The 23,007-nt window shown below is 38.3% G+C and overlaps 1 protein-coding gene across 1 annotated transcript in view; it reads left to right on the top strand.

Moving 5' to 3' along the window:
• LOC122079807 (dnaJ homolog subfamily C member 16) overlaps window positions 1–23,007 on the top strand; it is a 64,022-nt gene that overhangs the window by 7,531 nt on the left and 33,484 nt on the right. The window contains exons 4-12 of the mRNA XM_042646536.1: window positions 2,618–2,695; window positions 2,814–2,898; window positions 3,022–3,104; window positions 3,462–3,519; window positions 5,901–6,011; window positions 7,866–7,923; window positions 8,819–8,915; window positions 15,882–15,917; window positions 22,682–22,818. Of these exons, the coding sequence (XP_042502470.1) occupies window positions 2,618–2,695; window positions 2,814–2,898; window positions 3,022–3,104; window positions 3,462–3,519; window positions 5,901–6,011; window positions 7,866–7,923; window positions 8,819–8,915; window positions 15,882–15,917; window positions 22,682–22,818 (743 nt within the window). The remainder of the gene's footprint in view (window positions 1–2,617; window positions 2,696–2,813; window positions 2,899–3,021; window positions 3,105–3,461; window positions 3,520–5,900; window positions 6,012–7,865; window positions 7,924–8,818; window positions 8,916–15,881; window positions 15,918–22,681; window positions 22,819–23,007) is intronic.

The raw sequence follows: 23,007 nt of genomic DNA, 5'->3' as shown, positions 1-23,007 counted from the left end.
CTCAAAGCTCAAAGCCTATCTTGGTAAGGAGTTTGAGATCAAGGACCTAGGAAGGCTGGTATGGAGGTGGCACATTTAACTAAGGCTATTGTTCTCTTTTAGAGAAAGTACCTTGGACCTCCTCTCAGAGACTAGCATGTTAGGTTGTAAACCTTGGATATTCCTATTGAGGCTAACTCTCATTTCAGAAGCAAGGAAGGTGAACCTGTTGATAAAGGTCGGCATCGAAGGCTGGTTGGAAGACTCATATATTTATCTCACACGAGACTAGACATAGCTCATATAGTAAGTTTGGTGAGTCAGTACATGCATGATCCTTATCCTCACACATAGATGCTGTGAATCGGATTCTTAGGTACTTGAAGACTATCCTAAGAAATGGAATTTTATTCTCTCCTACATATCATATGAGGATTGAGGCATATACTGATGCTGATTGGGTAGGTTCTCTAGATGATCGTCGCTCTACTATTGGCTACTATACATTTGTTGGTGATAACTTGGTTACGTGGCATAGTAAGAAGCAGTCTGTTATGGCTCGATCGATTGCAGAGCTGAGTTTCGGGCAATGACGCATGGGATTTGTGAGTTACTTTGGTTGCAGAGTCTTCTTCATGACTTAGTTGTGTCCATCCAGATGCCGATGTTGTTATATTGTGATAATAAGTTAGGTATCAGCATTGCGCACAACCCTATTCAGTATGATCGTACTAAAAATGTTGAGATTGATAGGCATTTCATCAAGGAGAAGTTGGAGCAAGGCTTTATTTGTATTCCTTTTGTGTGGAGTGAAGATCAGCTAGTAGATGTTCTCACAAAGGGACTTAGTAGTAAATTTTCATATTTTATTTTGTCTAAGTTGGATATGTGTGATATCCATGCACCAACTTGAGGGGAGTGTTGAATAATGGATTATTGTAATAATGGGTTTTAGGGGTCATATCCAAACAGACCCTTAAGCCCTTGAGGGATTTATTTTATTATAAATATAGGAGGATTTTGCTCATTAATGCACAGGTCCAATTTCCCAATTCCTTTAGTATCCCATTTTTTCTAAGTAGAGTTAGCAACAATAGGCTTGATGGATTCCCTTGTAAGGTAGCCAAAGTAGCCATGGGAACCAATAGCAAGAAAGCATGAATCATAGTTGTCACGGCGTCATGGCGACCTAAGGCGGTGGAGGGGTGGCTAATCGATTTGGCGGTGAATCGCCAATGCCATAGCGATCAAATCGCCTGTGTTATTTTTTATTTCCCCTATTTTCTAAAGTTATTTTGTATGTTATAATATGTACCAATCAACATTTAGCAACATCAAGTCATAAAAATCAACATAGTCACACTCACATCAAGTCATAAAAAATCAACATGATTTAGAGAAATGCTCTTCTTCTATAATATTTTTTATTGGTAAAATGATTTTATTTTAGATGAGATTTTTTGTATTAGGTATAACACAAAACTAGCTTTCCAACAAGTCTAAGATTATTTAAATCTGAGTTGTTATGACAAAGTTATGTCCGGTCGAACTTATTTTAAAGTGTGCGAATACTGTTAAATCGCCTGAATGGAAATAATTTTATTGACATCAAAACAAAAGATTATTTTATTGGACTTTTGGTTTTTAGCAATGTTCTACTATGATAAGATTTATAAAATTTTCAGAATTGAGAAAAACCTTAGCATTCGAAAGTTGAAAATCGCCTTACAACCAAAAATCCAGTTTTTGTTCTTGGATCGGTGGGTTGACTTTTTATCCTTTTGGAATTTGATTTTTAAACTATTTTTATTGGATTCAAATATGGGGTATTTGCTTATTTATGAATAATATCTGAAGTATTAAATGGTATTTGGCATAAATAAGGGCAAAAAATATAAGCTGGCATACAGTGCAACAAGGCGGCGGCGCCGCCTTGGCAACTATGGCATGAATGAGACCAATTTAAGTAATTGCTCCTATCTAATCTGATGGAGCTGATAGGGAACGAAGGGAAGTTACAGTGACTAACTCCTTCCTGTCCAGTGGATGTGACCGTAATTTCGAACATGGTTGGTGATTAGATATGAGTAAAAAACAAACGACCGTAGCACATGTAAAAACCCGCCGGAATCTTCAAGCTTTGCAGGCCAGACTTCAAAGATAAGTCATTAAAGATTAGAAAACCAAAGAGGGACGATTTAGATCATCTTAGAGAAAAGAAGCAGGGTAACAGACCCTCAGTGGGAGACTCTCACCACCAAGGGAAAAAAGGGGCAATGGCGGCTGCTGAGGAGACTTTAGGATCTCGAGGGTGATCCTAGCTCTGGTAACATGTTGGATTTGGTAATTTGTGCTTGCTTCAAGAGACAGCAGCCCCTTTTTATTTATAATTGTGGAGAGAACCTTTGAACCCATATTACAAGAAGTAGGTATAAGGCTGAGTTGTTGTTGTATAGAAGCAATAAAGTTCTTCTGAAGATACATTCAGTTTGAAATGACGGGTGCTGCTACATGTGATTGTTTTTCTATTTTATTTTTTAATTTTTATCTTGCGACATGTGATTTTCCTAAGATCATTGTTGAGCCCTGTGGAATGTTCTCCAAATGGTTCTCTGTTACAAATTATGTGTCGTTGCAGATCCGCTATGCCTTTGAGCTGTTGACCAATCCGTTATGGAAGAGTGACTATGACAAATTTGGCATGGATGAGCAACTTGTGAGTTTTGGCGGCCACTTCGATGATTATTGCATTTTAGTTATTTTATTTGCTATCTTTTTCTGTCTTTTATCACTCATATTATTGCTGGAAGCTAATTCCAATTTTTTGGTTGTAGGATGTTATCGAAAAGGTCAAAGGAAAATATCTTGGGAAAAGTTTTTCAGAAGTAGATCTTCCACTTTTGGATGCTTCTAATTCTGGTTAGCTAAGATGCTCCATCCCGCCTTTTTAACATCATTGAAGATGATATATATGTCAGTTTTGGTTTAATTTTCTCATGGTGGAAAAATCATGGAGTTATGATTAACCTTTTCTTTATTTAGGTACTGGAGGTGATTCTTTTAATGTGATCACAACTGAGGATTTCAAGACTACTATTGGGAGCAACTTGGCATGGCTAATTCAGGTATATTCACATACTATAGATATATAAAAAAAAAGGTGTACCCAGTGTACAAGGCTCTCACCACTGTGGGTTTTGGGGAGGGTCATAATGTATGCAGCCTTAACCCCGCTTCGCGGAGAGGAGGTTTCCTGACCTTGACCACTAGGCCTCAATGGAGCAAACTTATCGTTGCATCGAGGCCCACCCTTGCTATAAAAACATAGCATATTGGTATAATTTGGATTCACATGTATTAAAAATTTAAAATAGTTTCAATGGTTCTTATTATTTTATTGTATTCACTGAATTAGTTCTTCAACTCATGAATCTTTCATTCCTTTGTCCACTATTGAGCTCTTGGTTGAAATTGTTACTTAGGTTTATTCATCTGGAAGCTATCGCTGTGCCCAATTCTCAAATGACTGGAAAAGAATTGGTATGTGTTTATCAGTTCCTGGTAATTAATATAATGGTGTTCTTGCTGAATTCATACTTCCTGTTTCTCTTTATACTAATACACTCAATTTTTGACCTATTTGTAACAAAGTTTGACAACAGTTGCATACCACTGGTCAACTTTCATATAGAGACAAAAATGCAGATTTTTCTGAGTGAACACATGTCTTTCAAAATTCTGAGTGAACTAAATCACTTACTTGAAGACACTGTGCAATAGAACCTCACCTGAAATAAATGTATTTTGGTTTGCTTGATCCATCCTGGATAATGTGGTTTGAGTTTTCCAAATGTTTGGTCAATCCTCATTTTGACTGATTTTCAACAATAACAACAACAACAAAGCCTTATCCCAACTTAATAGGGTCGGCTACATGCATCCAAGCAAGGACTGGGAAAAGGAAAAGTAAGTGAAAGGAAACAACTCACAAAAATAGTAACAAAGTAGAACACAACTAGATGGGGTCTACTACCTGGATCCTAGACCTTCAATCTGCTCTATTCGATGCCATACTTGGAGTAAGGCCTAATCAATGCATGTCTTTCCTCACAACTTCTTTTGACTGATTTTATCTGATCTAATTTCACTGTGCCTAAGTCTAAAATTCATGAACCCTGTCTAAAAAGCCCACACCCAAAGTTGATACAGGAGCCGAGATCGATCTTTCTGTTGCATACAAGTATATGATTGACCCATTCCTTAAATGGTTCAATTGTTACATGAACCGTTGCGCATAGGTAGATGTTCTTGGTTGGTGTATGTTGCTACTCTTACATCCCCCCCCCCCCCCCCCCCCTTTTCCACCGTTAATAACTTTTTTAAGAAGAAAAAAGATAAAAGTGGGAGACAACATATCTTCTCACAAGAGGCTGGGAAGTAGCCGAAGAAAGGAACCTGCACCAAGGCTTCAGGGGCCAAGGCCTCCCAACAAACAAAAGCATCCCCAGCTGAACACTTATACCAGAAAAGAAAATCAATAGCTCTTAAATCACACATTACCTTACATTTCTCAAGGGTCTAAAAGTAAAAAATGGTTTCTGCCACCCTTTACCCCATGCTCCTATTCTTCTTGTTTTCTCATTTCTAAGTGAAGAAGCCATAGAGGTGATATCTAGTGTCTGAATTTTCATCAAGCTCCTTCTTAGCTTTACCCATTGCAACCCCCTGTCTCCCCCCACCACCCCACCACCACCCCCCCGCCCCCCCAAAAAAAAAAAAGAAAAAAAAAAGTTTTATGAGTAATGGATTTGTAATATATGGGAAGCAATTGACAGCCTTTTGATAGTTTCTTCATCCATATTGTCCATGAAAATTTCTCATTCTCTACTTTCGTGAGTAAATGATAAAAAAAGAAAAAAGAAAAATCGAGAAACTTAAAAAAAAAGCAGGATTTTTTAACGCAAAAAAACTATAAAAAACAGTTCATACACCTGATCTTTCTTGGCTATGCTAAGTCCTCTTTTATCTGATCTTGTTGTTTGTCCATGGAGAGCGAGACGTACTTCCTCTTCTTTGATTCTGTTGTCAGCGAGATTAGCAGGGCTGAAGCAATCAGAGGGGAGGAGCGACAACAGTAGAAGGTCGAGGGGGCGACTTCTGGGCTGACGATGAAGCTTAGGGTTTGGAAGGGGCAATGCAACGAAGCTTTTTGGTTTCTTTTATTTATTTATTTTTATTTTCAATTTTTAATTTCTTTTTTAATTGGTTAACATTGAACTGACTGCATTAAATTCCCAAAACCTGCAGGTTCAGGTTATACTTATATGGGGCTAGTTTAGTAAAAATACATTTTCTGTTGCATTTGATTGACGGTATCCAGGTTGAGGCACCCCAAACATGAAGTTTCAAACATTAGGTGACCCTTGGGGCCCTAGCTGTGAATGTGACTAGGCGACCCAAGGTGTTGGAGAGGTGCCTAGGTGCCCTAGGCATTCAATATATATATATATATATTTATATAGCAATAATAATTTTATATGCTTATATGCAACAGAGAAGCCATATCAATGCAATGTGATATAATTATGTTAGTAATAACCTAATATGAGAAAGCCAATATATAATAAAAAAGCATAGGATATAATATTAGCATATTCATAAAAAAAACGAAGCAATAAATATAAATCAACGTAAACTCGTGAAGTGTTAACAAGGCGTGCTGTCACCTTGGACCCAAAGAAGAGCCTGGATGCCTACCTTGAAAACTATGCTTGGGGCAGTTACCCCTAACATTAGGAACCTTAAGGTGTAAGTATAACCCCCCCCCCCCTTGTAATTATTTCTTTCCTTCCACTACATAGTGTTCTACTGAACTCCTGGATAGTATTTAAAATATGTTTAATGGTTTTCGGTTTATTTAGCTGGTTTGTTAGATGGAGTTGCTGGTACTGGTATGGTGGAACTTGGTGAAGTTGAGCTTGCAACATACCTTGCTGAGAGGAGGTCCACAGGACAACCCTTCTTTCGAAATGGTAGTTGTTTCACTTTTGCTGGTTTCTTTATAAATTGACATTGCGTTATTGAATTGGTAAACTATGGGCAAGGGACTCGTATGGCTGATATATGCTAGGTGCTAAAATAGAGCAGAATCAAATTTTATAAATTCCAGCTTTACAGTTCAGGAATTTTTGCAAGCCGACAAGGGTTTAAGTATTGGTATCAGATATCGTATCAGAGATAATTTTAAGAGACATATCGTATTGTATTGGAGAGACGCAGGATATGCTAAAGATGAACATAGATATGATCAAGATGCGCATGGAAATACACTTTTTGAGCATAAAAGATTATGACTAAGCAATATATAACATTTATCATGTACAAACATTAAGAAAAGAACAACATATCACAAGACAAGTGCATTCAATTGAAATTGTATGAAGCGAATTCAATTGGATGAGGTTTCTTACTTATGCTAATAGTCTAATACCACAATGAGTTTCGGACTGGTTCAAAATCAGAGGTGGAAATAACTCCCATTTATTACATGTAGTTGTCAAACTGTATTGAACCAATTTGCATCAATTATCTCTTTTTTTTTTTTTTTTTTTTCAGAAATTTTTGTCATAAAAATAATATAATAAATTTAATATCAATTTATTTTTTGCAAGAAAAATTCTTTTAGGTACACTTTTTGACTTTATGAGAAATTTCAGAAATCTATGAGCAAATTGCTGCAATAATTCAATTTTGATGAAATGTTTTACCCAATCTACTCAAACATATCATAAACAGAAGTAAAAACAAAGATTGTGAAAAAAAAAAGTCAAATTTTAATTTACCTGTATTGCATTATGTTTAGCTTCAGTGGATGATTTTTTATGTTTTAATCCTCCCAACACTAGTTTGATCGTAGATTTTAAAATTTTAATTAATTAATTAATTAAATTTATTATTATTATTATTATTATTATTATTATTATTATTATTATTATTATTATTATTATTATGTGATGATTCAAAGCCCCAAGTCCAAGAAAATATTGTGCTTCAAATTTTGGAAACCTAGTTACCGCCAACGAGAAGGAACATGCTTTGTTTTGAAAGTGAAATGGGTTTTGTCGATACGTATCTTAAGTATTGGAGTGTGTTGACTGATACTTAATGATACAGTATGATACACTTCTTTTTTAAAAGACTATCATACTGGTTAGTATCATATCGATGTCAATCGGTACAATATTGACCGGTACCGATACGTATTGGCCAATGCGATGCTAACCGATACTTTAAACCTGCCACACTGAAAAGGACAAAACTTTTCTTGACACATCTTGTTTACGTCCGTACTTAAGAGTAATCATAACTTTTTGGAGGAAGCTGGAAAATGTAAGTGAATAGACAGCTTCCCTGAAGTATCCTGATCAAAGTGTTCAATTCAAACTCATCATTGGAGAAGAAAATATCTCTCCTCTTTTTGCAAGCATATGGCAGAAAGGCATGATATTTTATAGTGTGGTTTATAGGTTTTGCTTTAATAGGAAGAAAAAAAGGGATTGCATAGGAAACCCCCTTCTCCCCGCCATTTAAAAAAATAATAAAAGAAAATAAAAGAACAGATAAGTGTTTACTTAGATAATCAATTTGATGAAGAAAAACACTGGGAATTGTCATCAAAGAAAGTATTCTTACATCCCTTATTGTTTTTTTTTTCCCTTGAAAACATGTGAAATTATTTGTCTATGGTTTCTTACATTCTACTTTCTTCAAAACATCTTCAGTATTAATTATGCATTCAAATTTACACCTTACCTTACTTTTTCATTGAAACTTCCCTTACCTTCCCTCTCCCTCCTTGTGCTTCCTATTTTCTGATATTTGTACAGGTCTTCCTTCACTAGTTGCATTTCCTCCAGGATGTCGAAGTTCATTGTGTCTTCTTAGGTGAGTTTGAAGAGGCTTTTTTATGTAAATTGCACAATAGTGAAATCAAATCTCTCTTCTGTACCTCATGAGGAACCTTCAAGGATTAAAGTATTGGTATCGGTCGCCGTATCGGTCAGCCAAAATTAAGATACGTATAGGAGTGTGTCGTATCGTATCAGAGATACGCTAAGATACGTTAAAGATACACGCATAAATGGATAGGAAACATTTTTTTTTAAACACTTTTGCATAAAGAATTTGTAAAAAAAAGCTATTGATAACGTGTATTATGCATAAACACTAAATTGAGGATATCGCACTAAGAATTCAAGGTTTGTAGTTGTCCCATAAATTTAAAATCCTTGTTTCCAACCTTGATTTTTACTTTAGTTTGAGAGAAATATGGCTAACAACAACTTTGGAACAAAAACCCCTAAAAAAATCGCGTTTTTTGAAAAATTACCCATCTTGGCCATTATATGACCGTAGCGCACTGTGTCAGTACATACCGATACTCACCGATACGTACCGATCGATTCATACCGATACTCACTGATACGTACTGATACTCATTGATACGTACCGATCGATACATACCGATACATACCAAAACGTACATTTCACCTCGATTTTATATTTTCTATAGAGTCGTATCGGTGCATATCGTATCATATCGATGTGTATCAGTGGTGTATTGATGCATATCGGTATGTATCGTAGGATATATATTGATACGAAAGGATTTTAAAAATTTCATGTATCGTATCGGTGTGTAACTGTGTATTGTATCGGTGTCGGAGATACTTTAAACCATGAGAACCTTTGATGGAAATCTTTCCCTTTGATACAAGAAAAACTTGTAATCTTCATTGCTCACTAAACACCAGATTAATTTGTAAGATTTTGATAATAGGTACCAAGGAGATCTCGTGGTAGATGCAGTTGCTGACTGGTTTGCAACGACTGTACTTGGGTTACCTCGCATTCTATACTATTCGAAAGAGTCACTGGTAATCTTTAGGATTTCTTTAGGCTTCATAAATTAATTTTCTAAGGAACTTCACTACTTATGTGTCTTATACGATTTATTTTTCCTAGGTTTATTGCCAATTTGTTTGTCTTCATGCCTTTTCTGTTGTCTTCATTAATTGTTGATTCTTGTGCAAGAATATTTTTAATATACTTTCTATTGCAAGGATGCTTAGATTTGCATTTGTTAGCTACAATCTACATCTTCCCAGCATTCTGAATTCAATTTTTGGAGAAATTTAACCTCTTTGCTTGAGGCTAGAATGGCGTCTTGGTGCTACTACAAGAAGAAATCTTAACTGAAACTGTAGAATTTCTTGTTTCCAATATCCTTTTCCTCTAGATACCTGATGAATATGTGTATCTTGTATTCTTGCTGGAGAAAGAGAAACCCTTCGCTTGAGGCTATAGTGTTGTTTTACTCGTTCTATTGGCTAAAGATCTCAGCTAATTCATTGAAAATCTAGTTTCCAATATCCTATTCTTTTAGATACCTTGATCACTCTGTATCTTGTATTTGGGGGGTGTTTTGTCTTAAACATGGGGGTGGGTCTGTGGCCCAATGGTTAAGTTGCACTATTACAACATGTTGGTCACAGGTTCAAAACTTGAAAACAACATCTCCTACGAAAAGGCTGTGTACAGAATGCCCTTCCCAGACCTCGTTGTAGCGAGACCCTTGTGTACTGGGTATGTCCTTTTTTTTTTTTTTTGTGGTCTTAAACATAGAGGTTGAAATAATGTAAGCCAGGAAAACCAGTCACTATGTGATCAAGGAGAGAGAGGATCACAATGGAGAAAGGACTCAAAGGAGAGATTCACTAGGCTCATGGTAGGATTTAGAATTCTCCTATCCTGACCTAAGTCCACTTATACATTAAAAAGGATGTACCCAGTGCACAAGGCTCCCTCCATTGTGGGGTCTGGGGAGGGTCGTAATGTGCGCAGCCTTACCCTCGCTTCGTGGAGAGGCTCTTTCCCGACTTGAACCCTTGACCACTAGGTCACAATGGAGCAACCTTACCATTGCACCAAGGTCCTCCCTTACCTGCTTATACATTAAGAAAAGTAAAATTACAAACTAAAGACAGATTAATTTAATTACAACTAAAGTTACTAAACCCACTAAGTAATAAGGACATAACATAAAACCTCACACAACACTGTTTAACACTCCCCCTCAAGCTAGAGCATTTATGTCTCCCTTGCCTTGCTTAGAACAACCACTAAGAAAAAAGTCCTAAACAACGCGTTAGTGAACATATCACCAAGTTGATTGTTACCTTCTCTGTCGCTATTGCCTGCAAACCCTCTCGTTTGGTTGATCAGTCACCGTCTATCCGTTTTTCTTTTCTTGCTTTGAAAGAGGGAGCTCACCAAGAGTTAACAAAAGTAGAAATAAATATCTGCATAATAGCATTCCTCACAAAATGGCAATCAACCTCAATATGTTTAGTCCGCTCATGGAAATCCGGATTGTTAGCAATATCAATAGTAGCTTCATTATCACAATACATTTCCATAAATCTAGTGACTAAAAAACCCGCTCCTGAATAAGAGATTTCAGCCACATTAGTTCCACTGCACTGTGTGCCATAGCCCTATACTCACCCTCTACCATAGTTGTCACGACGTCAAATCGATCCAAGGCGGTGGAGGGGTGGCTAATCGATTTGGCGATGAATAGCCCGTTATGGCGTTGCCATGGCGGTCAAATCGCCCATGTGTCATTTTTTATTTTTCCTATTATCTAAAGTTATTTAGTATGCTACTTTTTTATTTCCCCTATTTTCTAAAGTTATTTAGCATGCTACAAGCCTACAATATATACCCTATAACATATAAAATCAACATTAAGCAACATCAAATCATCAAAAATCAATATAGCCCTTTCAAAATCACCCTATATTTTATAAAAAATCGACCGCCTAGTGAATCAAGCGTGACCTGGCGTCCATGGCGGTGCCATGGTGACGCCTATCAGCCAATGGCGACTGCCATTTGTGAGTCACGTAAATCGTAACACTGCCATGAACTTCTTTTTCCGTCAGGACACCAGATCGCCGCCTAGGCATCGCCAAGACAACTATGCCCTCTGCACTAAGATCATCCATTGTGTAGTCTGCTTCTTACTCTTCCAGGTAACAAGATTACCACCAACAAATGAACGGTATCCAATTATAGATCATAATCAGTGCCGACCTAGTCAGCATCAGAGTAACTCACAATATCAGTATGACTGTGATACCGATAAACATGGCCTTTTCGGGGTGCACCTCTAATTAGATCATAAACTAATTAATAACACCAAATACGAATGACCTCTCCTGGTCCCTTCAAACCAATAAAAGTTGCATGCTTACTGTAGATAGTGTGGTTCATGATTGAGCAAGTACTCTTCCTTATTTGGATTATTCATAAGTTAAATCCCCAACAATAGAAGTAGGGGAGCTGGCAGTAATAGATTGCAAAGTAGGGCAAGGATTGTCGGCAAACTAATTTTAGTTTGTTTGAGTTAAGTGAAGTGTATATTTTCTTATTTTTTTTGAGCCCCCTTGTTATAGCCTTATAGGTAAGGTGATAAGGAATCCACTTCTGTTCCTTTATCTTTCATTTACCTCAAGTATGACAATGATGAGTGGTGTTCGAATGTCGATTGTAACCCAACTATACACGCTTTGTATCCGGCCTCATTAGTGCAGGAGATCAGAATTTGAACATCTTTGAGTGATATAAGCACATTCCCAAAAATATTTGGTCGAGTAAGAGTCAGATAAATAATATTTTCAACCAGCCACATGTATTGATGTTTATCCACAAGATCATTGTCATCACATGCACCAAGTTTTCAATGTGGATCATAGGATTATCAACTGGAATTGGAGCCCAACATGCCAGCCTTACACTTCCTCTGAGACAAACTAACACCCTTGTTACTGCGAACAACGTCGATTCCCAAACAATATTCGAGAACTCCCAAATCCTTCATCTGAAAGTGTGATATAAATATGCCTTGATATCTTTGCTTCCATATTAATTATTACTAGATATAATAATATCATCGACATCCACAACAAGAATAATGACCTTGGCACCATGACGACCAACGAACACAGAATGATTAGAGAAGCACCATGTGAACTCATAACCACCAATAACCTTAATAAATTTATCAAACCTATCAAACCGGGTATGGTGGGACTGTTTTTGCCCATAAATAGCCTTCTGATCCCCTTGAGCAACATACCCAGGTGGTTGCCTTATGTGCACCTCTTCTTCAACATCACCATAGAGGAAAACATTCTTTATATCCAGCTGAAAAAGAGGCCAATCAAGATTAGCCACTAAGGATATAAGCACACGAACAAAAATAAAACGAGCCATTGGGGAAAAGGTTCTCATAGTAGTCGACTCCATATGTTTTGAGTGTAACCTTTGGCAACCAAAAGCGTGCTTTTAGCCACTCAATAGAGCCTTCGGGAAAGTATTTAACAGTGTACACCCAACGACACCTCAGAAGCTCTTTTAGTCAATCAAAGACCAAGTTCGACTCATTAACGAGGCATCCATCTCTATAATTTCTTGAAAGTAGACACAATTTAGGTCGTTCATTTAATAGATATAATCAGGTCATTGAGAATGATCTTCTACAAACGTAACTAAATATGAAAAACCAGATTGACCCTTGAAGTGACAAGGATCCCAAACATCAAAATGAACCAAAGAAAACAAAGACCAACTCCAAGAAACATCATGAGAAGGGAGCAAGGTATGATGACGCTTTCCAAGTTCACATTTCACATGCCTCACACTCAAGTCTACAAATAGTCTTGCAATTGAGAACTATGCACTGGAGCTTGGAAAGAGAGAGATGTCCCAACTGGTTATGCCATTGAAGAGGGGAGGACACACTAGAAGTGGCAAAAAAGCGACAGTAGGAGTGACGCCATCAAAGTAATTAAAGCCATCTTTCTCATGCCTTCCACCAATCAGCTTCCTTGTCTTAAGATTCTGAAAAAACACTAGTAGACAGAAGGTAACAGAACAGTTTAATGGCTTAGAAAGTTGACAAGCAAAAATTAGATTTAAAGGTAAATTGGGAATATGAGAATAGAATTTAGCATAACAAGAGAAGGTAAGGAAACACAACCAGATGCAGTCATGCATGCACCTGAGTAGGGGAGCCATCAGCAAGTATGATGCTTGAGGATTGATTAATCTTTTGAAAAGGGGAGAGTACATAAGACTTACCAGTCATAAGGGAGGTGGCACCAGAGTTAATGACCCACAAAATAGAAGAGGAAGTAAGAAATGTGCCACTACCTGAGTTAGCAATAGTAGCAGTATATGTGGATGCAGATGTCTCAATTTTCTAAATACATATAAGTAGTTGATTTAGTTTATCTTGTAATGGAGAGCCTGACTGACTGCCTTTAGATGTAGAATCAAGATTTGCGTCAGAAGATGACATCGCTGTAGAACTCTGATCAAATGTAATAGTATTAGCAGACAACTGCTAAGCCTGCTCGGGTTTACCATCCTTCACCCAACATGCATCAACAATATGACTAATTTTTCCACAGTTTGGGCGCTAACATGTCTTTTTCAGGTCGTTGTCCTCTGCCTCTACCACTGCCACGACTTCGACTTCCCCTTGAACCTCAACCTATGTCAGGAAAACCAGCACCATGGCCACGGCCACGACCACGACCACGACCACGACCATGACCACGACCACGACCACGACCACGACCACGACCACGACTATTTGAAACAAAGTCTGATTTACCCTTATAAGAGGAGCATGGTTTAGATTTGGCGAGGGAGGGAGACATAATGTGTTGAATATGAAAATGACTCATTCATAATGTCATCTTCTCACCTGCAAGAATATGGTTTTTGAATGGTTGCAAGTCAGTATCTAACCTAAACAAATATTTAGACACAAAAAACTCTGAACGTTAAATTTAAGACTTTGAGGTTAGTTGACAAATGCTGGTATACATTATGCTCCTCCCACACAAGGTTGTAAGTATCCTTCTGTGTCCTCCAATACTAACCGATACATATTGTATCTTTAAATTACTGATACGATACCTAAAAAAAGTTGGTATTAATATATGTAAGAAAACTCATCCTATTCCTCATCCTTTATATATATATAATCAGTATTCTGTGATTATGCCAGGTGAGGTTATATCAACCTTTTAAGATCCACCACCTTAACCTTGGGCAAATATGCTCACCTTTATTGTGATTCTGTGCCGTGAAGCACTTATGCATGACTACTAATTTATGTTGTGTGGTCAGACTCTCCCTTGGTATAACTTTACAATCCGTACATAACAATATATCAGACTTTCGAATTAGGAAGAAATCTATTTGGCTATTATGATGCCACTTTTGAAGGTAACAAATTGCTCCTCCCTCTTTTCAAAGTAAGTATTTACAACAGATAGATCATAAGCCACAACAAAATCTAAAACTGTTCACCTTCATAGCCTCTATGATCTTTCCCAACATGTCCATTTAGATCACCCCCTATTACAATACTTTTTTCCTTGACTAAAACATTGCATTGATCCATCCATTTGTTCCCAAAATTGTAGCTTACTTTCATCGAATCCTACTTGAGGTGCGTAAGCGCTAAATATATTAAAAACCTCTTTCTCCAACACATGCTTGATGGATATAATCCTATTTTAACATCCACCACATCATTCTTTAAATATTTATCCACTATTATGCTCATGCCTCTTCTTTTACCTTTTATTCCCCTTATACCAAACTTTAAAGTCATCCAACTCCTCCAATTTTTTACTCTTCCATCTAGTCTCTTGAATATAGGCTATGTTAATGATCCTTTTCCCCCTCATAATATCAATTCTAGACTCTTACCCGTTAAGATCCAATGTTCTAAGATGCTAATCTAATTCTACGCTTTTGGACTAGCTTCTTTACCCACAATCGTCCACTGTGAGAACCCTTTCCTACTTGTCACTCATTGTGGCGGGGAATGCTCTAGGATAACGTTTATAATATAAAGTTGTAGAATCCATGTAAAAGGGTTTGGCTAGGGTATTTTTTCAAGTACCGGCTGCCGATCTGACGTGCCAACTCTCCTCCTTTATCTGGGCTTGGGACCGGCAGCAAACACTGGTGCAGTTGATCAGTAGTATAACTTAAAAAAAATGTATATCCCCAAGTCTGCGAATCCTATTTTCCAAGATTTGTTGATTCTAATACCCCGTGACACCCACCCCCACATTCTAGTAACATAGGCATATTATAAAAACTTTTGACCCCTTTATTGCACTTGTAACTTTGTTAATGGTAATGACAGGAAGAAAGGCATAGAGATTATGAGAGATTATGAAGTAAGCCTAATTGCAAATTTTTAGTTATAAGTGTGAAAGAATTAGCTTTGATACAATTTTTGTTTCATTTTCGTGACAAATTTTTAGGTGAATTCCAAAGTTCTATTTCTTTTTCTTTTAAAGTTGACATTTTGATAGGGTGTCTGGGAACATGGACTAAAGTTTTGTATCATTTTCTGCAAATATTGTTGAAGATAGCAGAAATTTATGCACTGTATCAGCCGTTATTAGAACATGACATATATTGGATTGCAATTTCATTTCCAATGTATCATTTTGAACATTTTTACGAATATCTACTTTCCACTCCTCAAATTTGTTAGGTTTCAGCTACCAACGCAGCATGATATTCCATCGTAAAAAAATAGAAGAATCCTTTGTCTAGTAGAATTTTGGATGCACGATATGCCAGTTCAAATGGGTTTCAACTTAATTCATTTTCCTGTTCCCTGAGTACATATCAGAAGATGCTAAATTTACCTAACTATTGCATGGATTTTTAGCTTGATGATTACAATTCATTTCACGACCCAACAATGAAACTAATGTGAAACTTTATTTGAAACCCAGGGACCGAAGTTCCTCGCAAAGAGTGGTCATCACAAGGTAATAAGTTCATTGACTTTGCCCCAAATTCTTTGAAATATGTTCTTTTTTCATGCATCATATTATCGTTTAAATAATCCCTCTACATGGATTACTCATTTTGTTCAGTGTTGAAAGGGCTCTAGTTCTTCCTAATGTTAAAAAATTATGTGATTTGTTTAGGAAATTTCCTCGACCATTGGCTATTTCTGCCATGTGGAGGCAGGGCTGGATTATTTTGACTGTTGGACTCATGGGACATTCTCTACATTGGCCATGTCAGATTTAGTTGCCCATCTGATGCAGGCAGGTATCAAAGATCCAAATTAGCCTGCAGGTAATGGGCCAAATAAAGGGAGCTAGGTGTCACGACCTGCCCAACATAGGCCCACAGGCCTAGCTCACCAAGCCCATGGACTTAGGCCATTGGGCTAAGTAAGGTCTAGCTTCTAGAGTTTTCTACCAAAGAGTAGAGCCCTAGATATTTTGGAGGAGACTTCTAGAGTTCTCCATTAAAGAGGTGGGAAGCTTCTAGCTAGAAACTTCCCAACCGTTGGATAGGAGACACTTGTACAAATCTTAGGCATTCTTTGTAAGGTTGGGGAGCCTATAAATAGGTGTTGCCTCATTTGGCAAAGACACTCACCAACCAACCAACCAACCAACCAAGAGTGATCAACCAACCATCCACTAAGCAAGTGAGTACTCAAGCCTTGTACTCAAGCTTTCTAAGTGCAATACAAGTTCATTCTTTCAAACTCACTCTTGTGTTCACTTCTTCTCTTCCCTAGTCCCTTAAGGAGTGTAATTAGGCTAACTTTGTGCTAGTGGGAGTGCTAAGTGCCGCCGCGGTTGCTTAGAAAGGTTTAAGGCTGTGACAGTTGTGGTATCAGAGCTTTGGTTGCGAGGGAGCCAAGCTTGTGGGATAGGAGGCAGGCGAGCCAAAACCGTGGAATAGAGACCAACACCTACACAAGGAAGCAAAGGAGTGAAGGTAAGTCCGTGGACGTTGGCGTTGCTATGGAGCCTCATTTAGCTCAAAGGGAGCTAGCATTGGCCGAGGCAAAGGGGTGCCTCGATGTTGCGGAGCAAAATGGGGAGGAGCTCAAAGGCCACGTGGTGGAGCTCAGGGAGGAGCTTGATGGCCAGATGGGGGAGCTTAAGGGGTCCCTACAAGGTGCTCTCAACACTATAGTAGGAACCAAGAGGAGATAATTGCCACCTTCAAGGCTCAAGTGTGCAAGGCGTTGGGTAAGGTGGAAGCTCGCATTGGAGAAGTATGTGAAGGTTGGGCTTCGAGTAGGAGGACAATGGCAAGGGAAGCCACTACCTCTCACAACATGTCTAAGGGGGAGGCACTAAGGCACAAACATGATAAGATGGACTGGTTCACGCTTAGAGACAAGTGCTTCTTATGTGATGAGCTACATTGGGCAAGGGACTGCCCCAAGAGGAAAGCTCTTAGTGCCATATTGGAGGAAAAGGGCCAAGAAGAAGAGCTACCTTGCACAGGGTCCCCAATGCAGCTAGGTACCAACACGGCCAAGACGAGGGTCGAGGGCCCCAACTCCCAAGAGGGATGATGTGTGCAGAGGTGTGCATCAATGGGAAGCACACACAGGCAAAGGTAGATACGGGAGCCACACACAACCTTGCCTCGACGAAGAAGGCAAAGGAACTTGGACCAAGGGCGTCCAAGGTGGAAGGGTGGCCCAAGGCTGTCAACTTCCAAGAACGCCCCATACATGATGTTGCTCGAGTGGTTGAGATGAACATCGGGGCCAAAGAGGGTGTTGAGCTTGTGACAACCATGTGGCTCAAGGATGTCAACTCTCAGGATCGTCCCATACCTGATGTTGCTCGAGGGGTCGAGACGAACATTGGGACTAAAGGAGTTTTCCAATACCATCCAAGGGCTAGGAGCTTACTTGCCCTTGGACAGGAGGGCAAGATAAGGAGAATTTGGGAGCAAGTTGGCTTGCTCCACACAAAGAAGAGGAAGAGGCAGACGAGAGAACGGAGACAACCAGCCGACGTTGTAGGGGGCTCGAGTTATGGGACTACGACAAAACCCCAATATGCATTACTCCTTGCAAGAGGGAGGCTTATTTGGTTGCTGATCCGATCATCCAGAGACACAAAGTACCTCTTTGCATGGAGTATTTAGTCTAGTGGAAGGGGCGACCAGAGAGCGAGACAAGATGGGAAACAACTGGCATGCTGAGATGGCTCGTGAACAAAAGTACCACAAGGAGGTTGCGACAAGGGCGTCGCAAACTTAGGTGGGGTAGAGTGTCACGACCTGCCCAAGCGCATGGACTTAGGCCATTGGGCTAAGTAAGGTCCAGCTTCTAGAGTTTTCTACCAAAGAGTAGAGCTCTAGATATTTTGTAAGAGACTTTGATATTTTGGAGGAGACTTCTAGAGTTCTCCATTAAGGAGGTGGGAAGCTTCTAGCTAAAAACTTCCCAACCGTTGGATAGGAGACACTTGTACAAATCTTAGGCATTCTTTGTAAGGTTGGGGAGCCTATAAATAGGTGTTGCCTCATTTGGCAAAGGCACTCACCAACCAACCAACCAAGCACCAACCAAGAGTGATCAACCAAGCATCCACCAAGCAAGTGAGTTCTCAAGCCTTGTACTCAAGCTTTCTAAGTGCAATACAAGTTCATTCTTTCATACTCACTCTTATGTTCACTTCTTCTCTTCCCAAGTCCCTTAAGGAGTGTAGTTAGGCTGACTTTGTGCTAGTGGGAGTGCTAAGTGCCGGCGCGGTTGCTTAGAAATGTCTAAGGCAGTGACATAGGGCACTGGTTATTTAGACAGCAGAAAATAGAAAGATTTTTCTGAAAATTAGAAATCAGGTTTTAGTTTTATAGAGAAATTATGGAACTTGAAAACCTGAATCAGATTGGGATAAAATTCTGGCCGAGAGTAACGGAAGGAGAACAGAACAATACATCTATAGTTAACCTGGTTTTCTGGTTAGCAGGTACACCTGGCTGGCCTAGTTCGAGTTCTGTTCGAGCTTTCCAGAAGAGTTGCTACCTGTCGAGAAAACCTTAGTACTCTTCTAAAATTTTTCGCTAGTCCTATCAGATTACTAAACCTGAATAAATGATTCTGTTTTTGGATTTAATAATACCTATTTTCTCCTATAAAACCCAAAACAAGAGAGGTTTCCCTGACAGCATGGCCCCTGTGCCACCATGGGGGCCAATGGGAGCTAGCTTGAAAGCCTCAACAGGAGCGGGATTTCCGCCTTCATGAAGGGTGGGGTGGTCATTTTGCCACCCCCCCTCTGTGTCTATGTGCAGGGGCCACATAGCCTTTTAGGCTATTTTCTCCGATAAAACTTTAATTCCATAACTAGTTTCCTGGTTTGATCTTAAATTCTGTTATCATATTCTGACATGCTTTCAATCAAATATTCCTTGCCTGAATCAGGAGCTATAATATTGTGACTTTGGATTTAATAAATACCTGTTTTCTCCGATAAAACTTTAATTTCATAACTAGTTTCCTGGTTTTCTCTTAAGTTTTGTTACCATATTCTAACCTGCTTTCAATCATATATACCTTGCCTGAATCAGTAGCTACAATATTTTCAACACCTTAGTTGAAAATAGGGTTTTAGCGGCTGCATTACTATTCACCCTAAACTAAGGATCCCCCTAATCTGACTCACATAAGTAATAAAAATATTACATATCTGCTCCCTACATGCATCAACTCTAATTATAGTGGAGTTGGCCATTCAATGGCTTGCTCCTCCAATATCATCTCAATTGAATGGCCTGCCATACCGGTGCAGATCCGGGTTACCAAAACTAGTACTGGATTGCTTATGGGCCCACTCAAGAGTTAATAACTCAAATATTAAAGAATAATGGCAGTTCTGTAATTAATATCAATTTCCCAAGAAGGGTGGCAATTTTGTAATTCACCTGAATTTAAGAATAGTCAATATGGCATGAGAGATTAAAGGACATAACAGGGTTTTGGCTTATTGACTATAACAGGAACTGAGGTTGGACTGGAGATATAAAAGGATCAGAGGCACAAGAGAGGGGACGGTAAAATGGGAAATGGGGTTTAATAAAAAGAACCAAAACGTGGGACAGATCAGTTGTCCCTTACCTCCAGCCCAAAGCCATGGCGGAAAACTCAGAAGCTTGCGGAAGAGAGAGCTGCTTCAGTTCTTGTCGGAAAAGTCAGAAATTCCAGGCAAAGGCTGGAAACCCTCCTATACTCTCTTTTTTTATTTTATTTTATTTTATTAAAAATTTTTTTTATGAGAGTAAGGAAAATTTCAAAACAAAATTAACGGAAAGTTTTAAAGAGACTTACACAGAGAACTACTAAACAAACACACTTTACAATTAGTATAACAGAAAGTATAGTGGAAAACATATTGGGAAAAGATGGAAAAACCAATCTATGTCCGTGGTGTCACAGGACCTTTGGTTACTTTAGAGTACAAAGCTCATAAAGTTCCAATTTATTTGAATAATATACAATTTATTATTCCCAAAATTCTTTGTTTTCCCTTCATGCATGGTGATTTTATTCTTGCAAATACCTTTTTACAAAATCATCTTCCTTTAACAATTTTTCATAATTCTATAAAAATAACTTTAAACTCTACTGAGGTCAAACCCTTTGGCCTCTTGATTCCAACATGTAAATACCTCAAACAGAAAGCAAAGGGGAATGATTGCGTCTGCAACTGGGTTAGGCACAAAACTCAGAACTGAATCTGTTTCCAGGTTTATTGCTCGCTGGTTAGAGAGAACTGGGGAATGGGAACATAGGGTATGAATCGCTACAGGAAAAGGAACCAATATTTCCAATTTCAGGTCCAATCGGCCTCTGTTCATGAATTGAGGAAGCTCACCTTAACCTGTTAGTGATGCCCAGGAACAGGGGTGGGAAGAAAACCCGAAAATATGAAAAGAAAGAAAGAGAAGAAGAGATGAGAGAAACACAAGGGCCAGCAGGCAATGCCACACTCACCAGGGTAGAAACTCCACTCGAAAATTTCTTTCAACCCCAAAAGCTAATCTCCATAATCGTTTTACAGCAATTTAAAGAAGAACTCATTACATAAAATTGGAAAGCAATTAAAAGATAGGAACTAATCTAAATAGAAACTAACTAATTGCAAAGGAACACTACTTATCTACTTCTAAAACAATTTAGAAAATCAAATAAACTAAGATTGCTTCCCCTATTATCAACTACCAACCTTGCCAGACCAGAAAATCGGTTTGGGTTGTTTGTGTCTTGGCTTAGGCATCCATAGTGGGTCCAACCAGGCTAAGGCATCTGCTTCACATACTCTGGACTTTTCCCCTTATATTTCCAGTGAGTCCATGTTGTTTTTATAAATGACACGTCAACCAATTTTCAAACTTTTATTCTGATGTGCTAAAGTTCGTCCAACTGACTGAAATTTGATGCATGAATAGAGGTGAAGTGGATAAGGTATCCACAAATTTCAAGCACCAACCAAATCGCATCTTGACAAATATTCGTGCCAGGAAGGGAATGGGTTCTGAAATACTTCCTCATCATCATTATCATTATAAGCATTATAACGATTATTCCTTCCGCTCCATTTTAGTCAAACGTTCACATTTGTTGTTGCTACATGAACTGGGTTGAGACTTGAGAATAATTACTTCATGATGGAACTTTTATGCTAGAACCTGCTTGATTCATGGGACCTAATGCGTGACATGAAATCCCAAGGTGGGAGGGGAGTTCAACTTAAAGTTTGAACCATGAATTGTAGAAAAAGCTCCTTTTAGTTGTTGGAGGGTGGACCGAGTTGTTGTCAGGTTTCAATGAAATGCTAGCTTTTGGCAAGGATTTGCAGTCTCAAGCTTAATCATATTAATGTATCTATAACATTTTTTCTGTTATATAACATATGGCCTCTATCATTGATGTGTGAGCCTTGTGCCTTATGGCATCTTATTAACTCTCATCTTGAGTGAGCTTTAAAGTGTAGGCATCACAGGAGTGTTTTAAGGAGTGGGTTAAATGATTCTGCTAGATTTTGGCCCATTTAGTTCAAGAAAGCCTCCATGAAGAAGGACTCAATCCTGAGGCTAACTAGTCCAATAATTTGGGGTGGTTCAGGTTTTGAGACAAATTTTTTTTTTTGGTAGTTTTATCTTTCTAATGGAATCATGATAAGAATTTCTTTTGCACTCTTGAACTGTTATTTTGTTAGGTTTGAGTTGATCATCACTCCGCTAATGATGGTTACTGGTTAGTTAAAGTCTGGCTTATCACATATTTCCATGTGATAGAGGACCCCTAACCCATCTCGCTGGTTAAGTTTCAACCTAAACCTAGTATGGAAGTGCTCTAAAAGTTAAGTCCTTACAACAAAAGATACAAAAGTTTCTGTTATTTATTTATTTTTTTTTCTGAACTAAATAACCACTAGATTCTAGTGTTGTAAAATGGGATTCTTGCTCCTTAATGAAACTTTTGACTCACTTTTAAACAGTAGATGGTTTTTTTTTTTTTTTTTTTTTTTTTAATGGGCTGAAATTTGACGAGATTAATGGGTATTGGGTTCTGTATTGCATGGACCCACCCACATTTAACATGTTGCGACATGGCAAGAGAGTGTGGCCTTGTGAACTGTAACTGTCATTTAGTTTTGCCCCTATTTAATTAGTGTATGAAGTGATTAACTTGTCTTAATATATTACTATTCTTTTCTCCAATGGTTCAATAATTGTTGTATTTATTTTTTGGTCCTAGGTAAAAGTTATGTACTTTTCAAAAACAGGGGAGCGTGCTGCTCCATTCTTGCGTCTAGCTGCCAAGGATTATTGGGCTTATGCTTCCTTTGCATTTGTACTATGGCGGGAAGATGAATCTTCCATTTGGTGGAATATGTATGTCATACGTTTTGCGCTCTTAATTTTGGCCACATTTATCCATCTGGTTCAGTTCCATTTAATAAATGATGAGTATACTAAATAGCAGTCAGTTCTTTATTGGATTTTTTCATTGTAATGTTTATATCAGTATCAACCGTTCCCACACCCCTTCCCCCCCGCCCAAAAAAAAAAAAAAAAAAAAAA

The sequence above is a fragment of the Macadamia integrifolia genome, chromosome 5, assembly GCF_013358625.1.
Source record: "Macadamia integrifolia cultivar HAES 741 chromosome 5, SCU_Mint_v3, whole genome shotgun sequence".
NCBI classification, from domain to species: Eukaryota; Viridiplantae; Streptophyta; class Magnoliopsida; order Proteales; family Proteaceae; genus Macadamia; species Macadamia integrifolia.
This window is presented reverse-complemented; position numbering and strand designations above follow the sequence as displayed.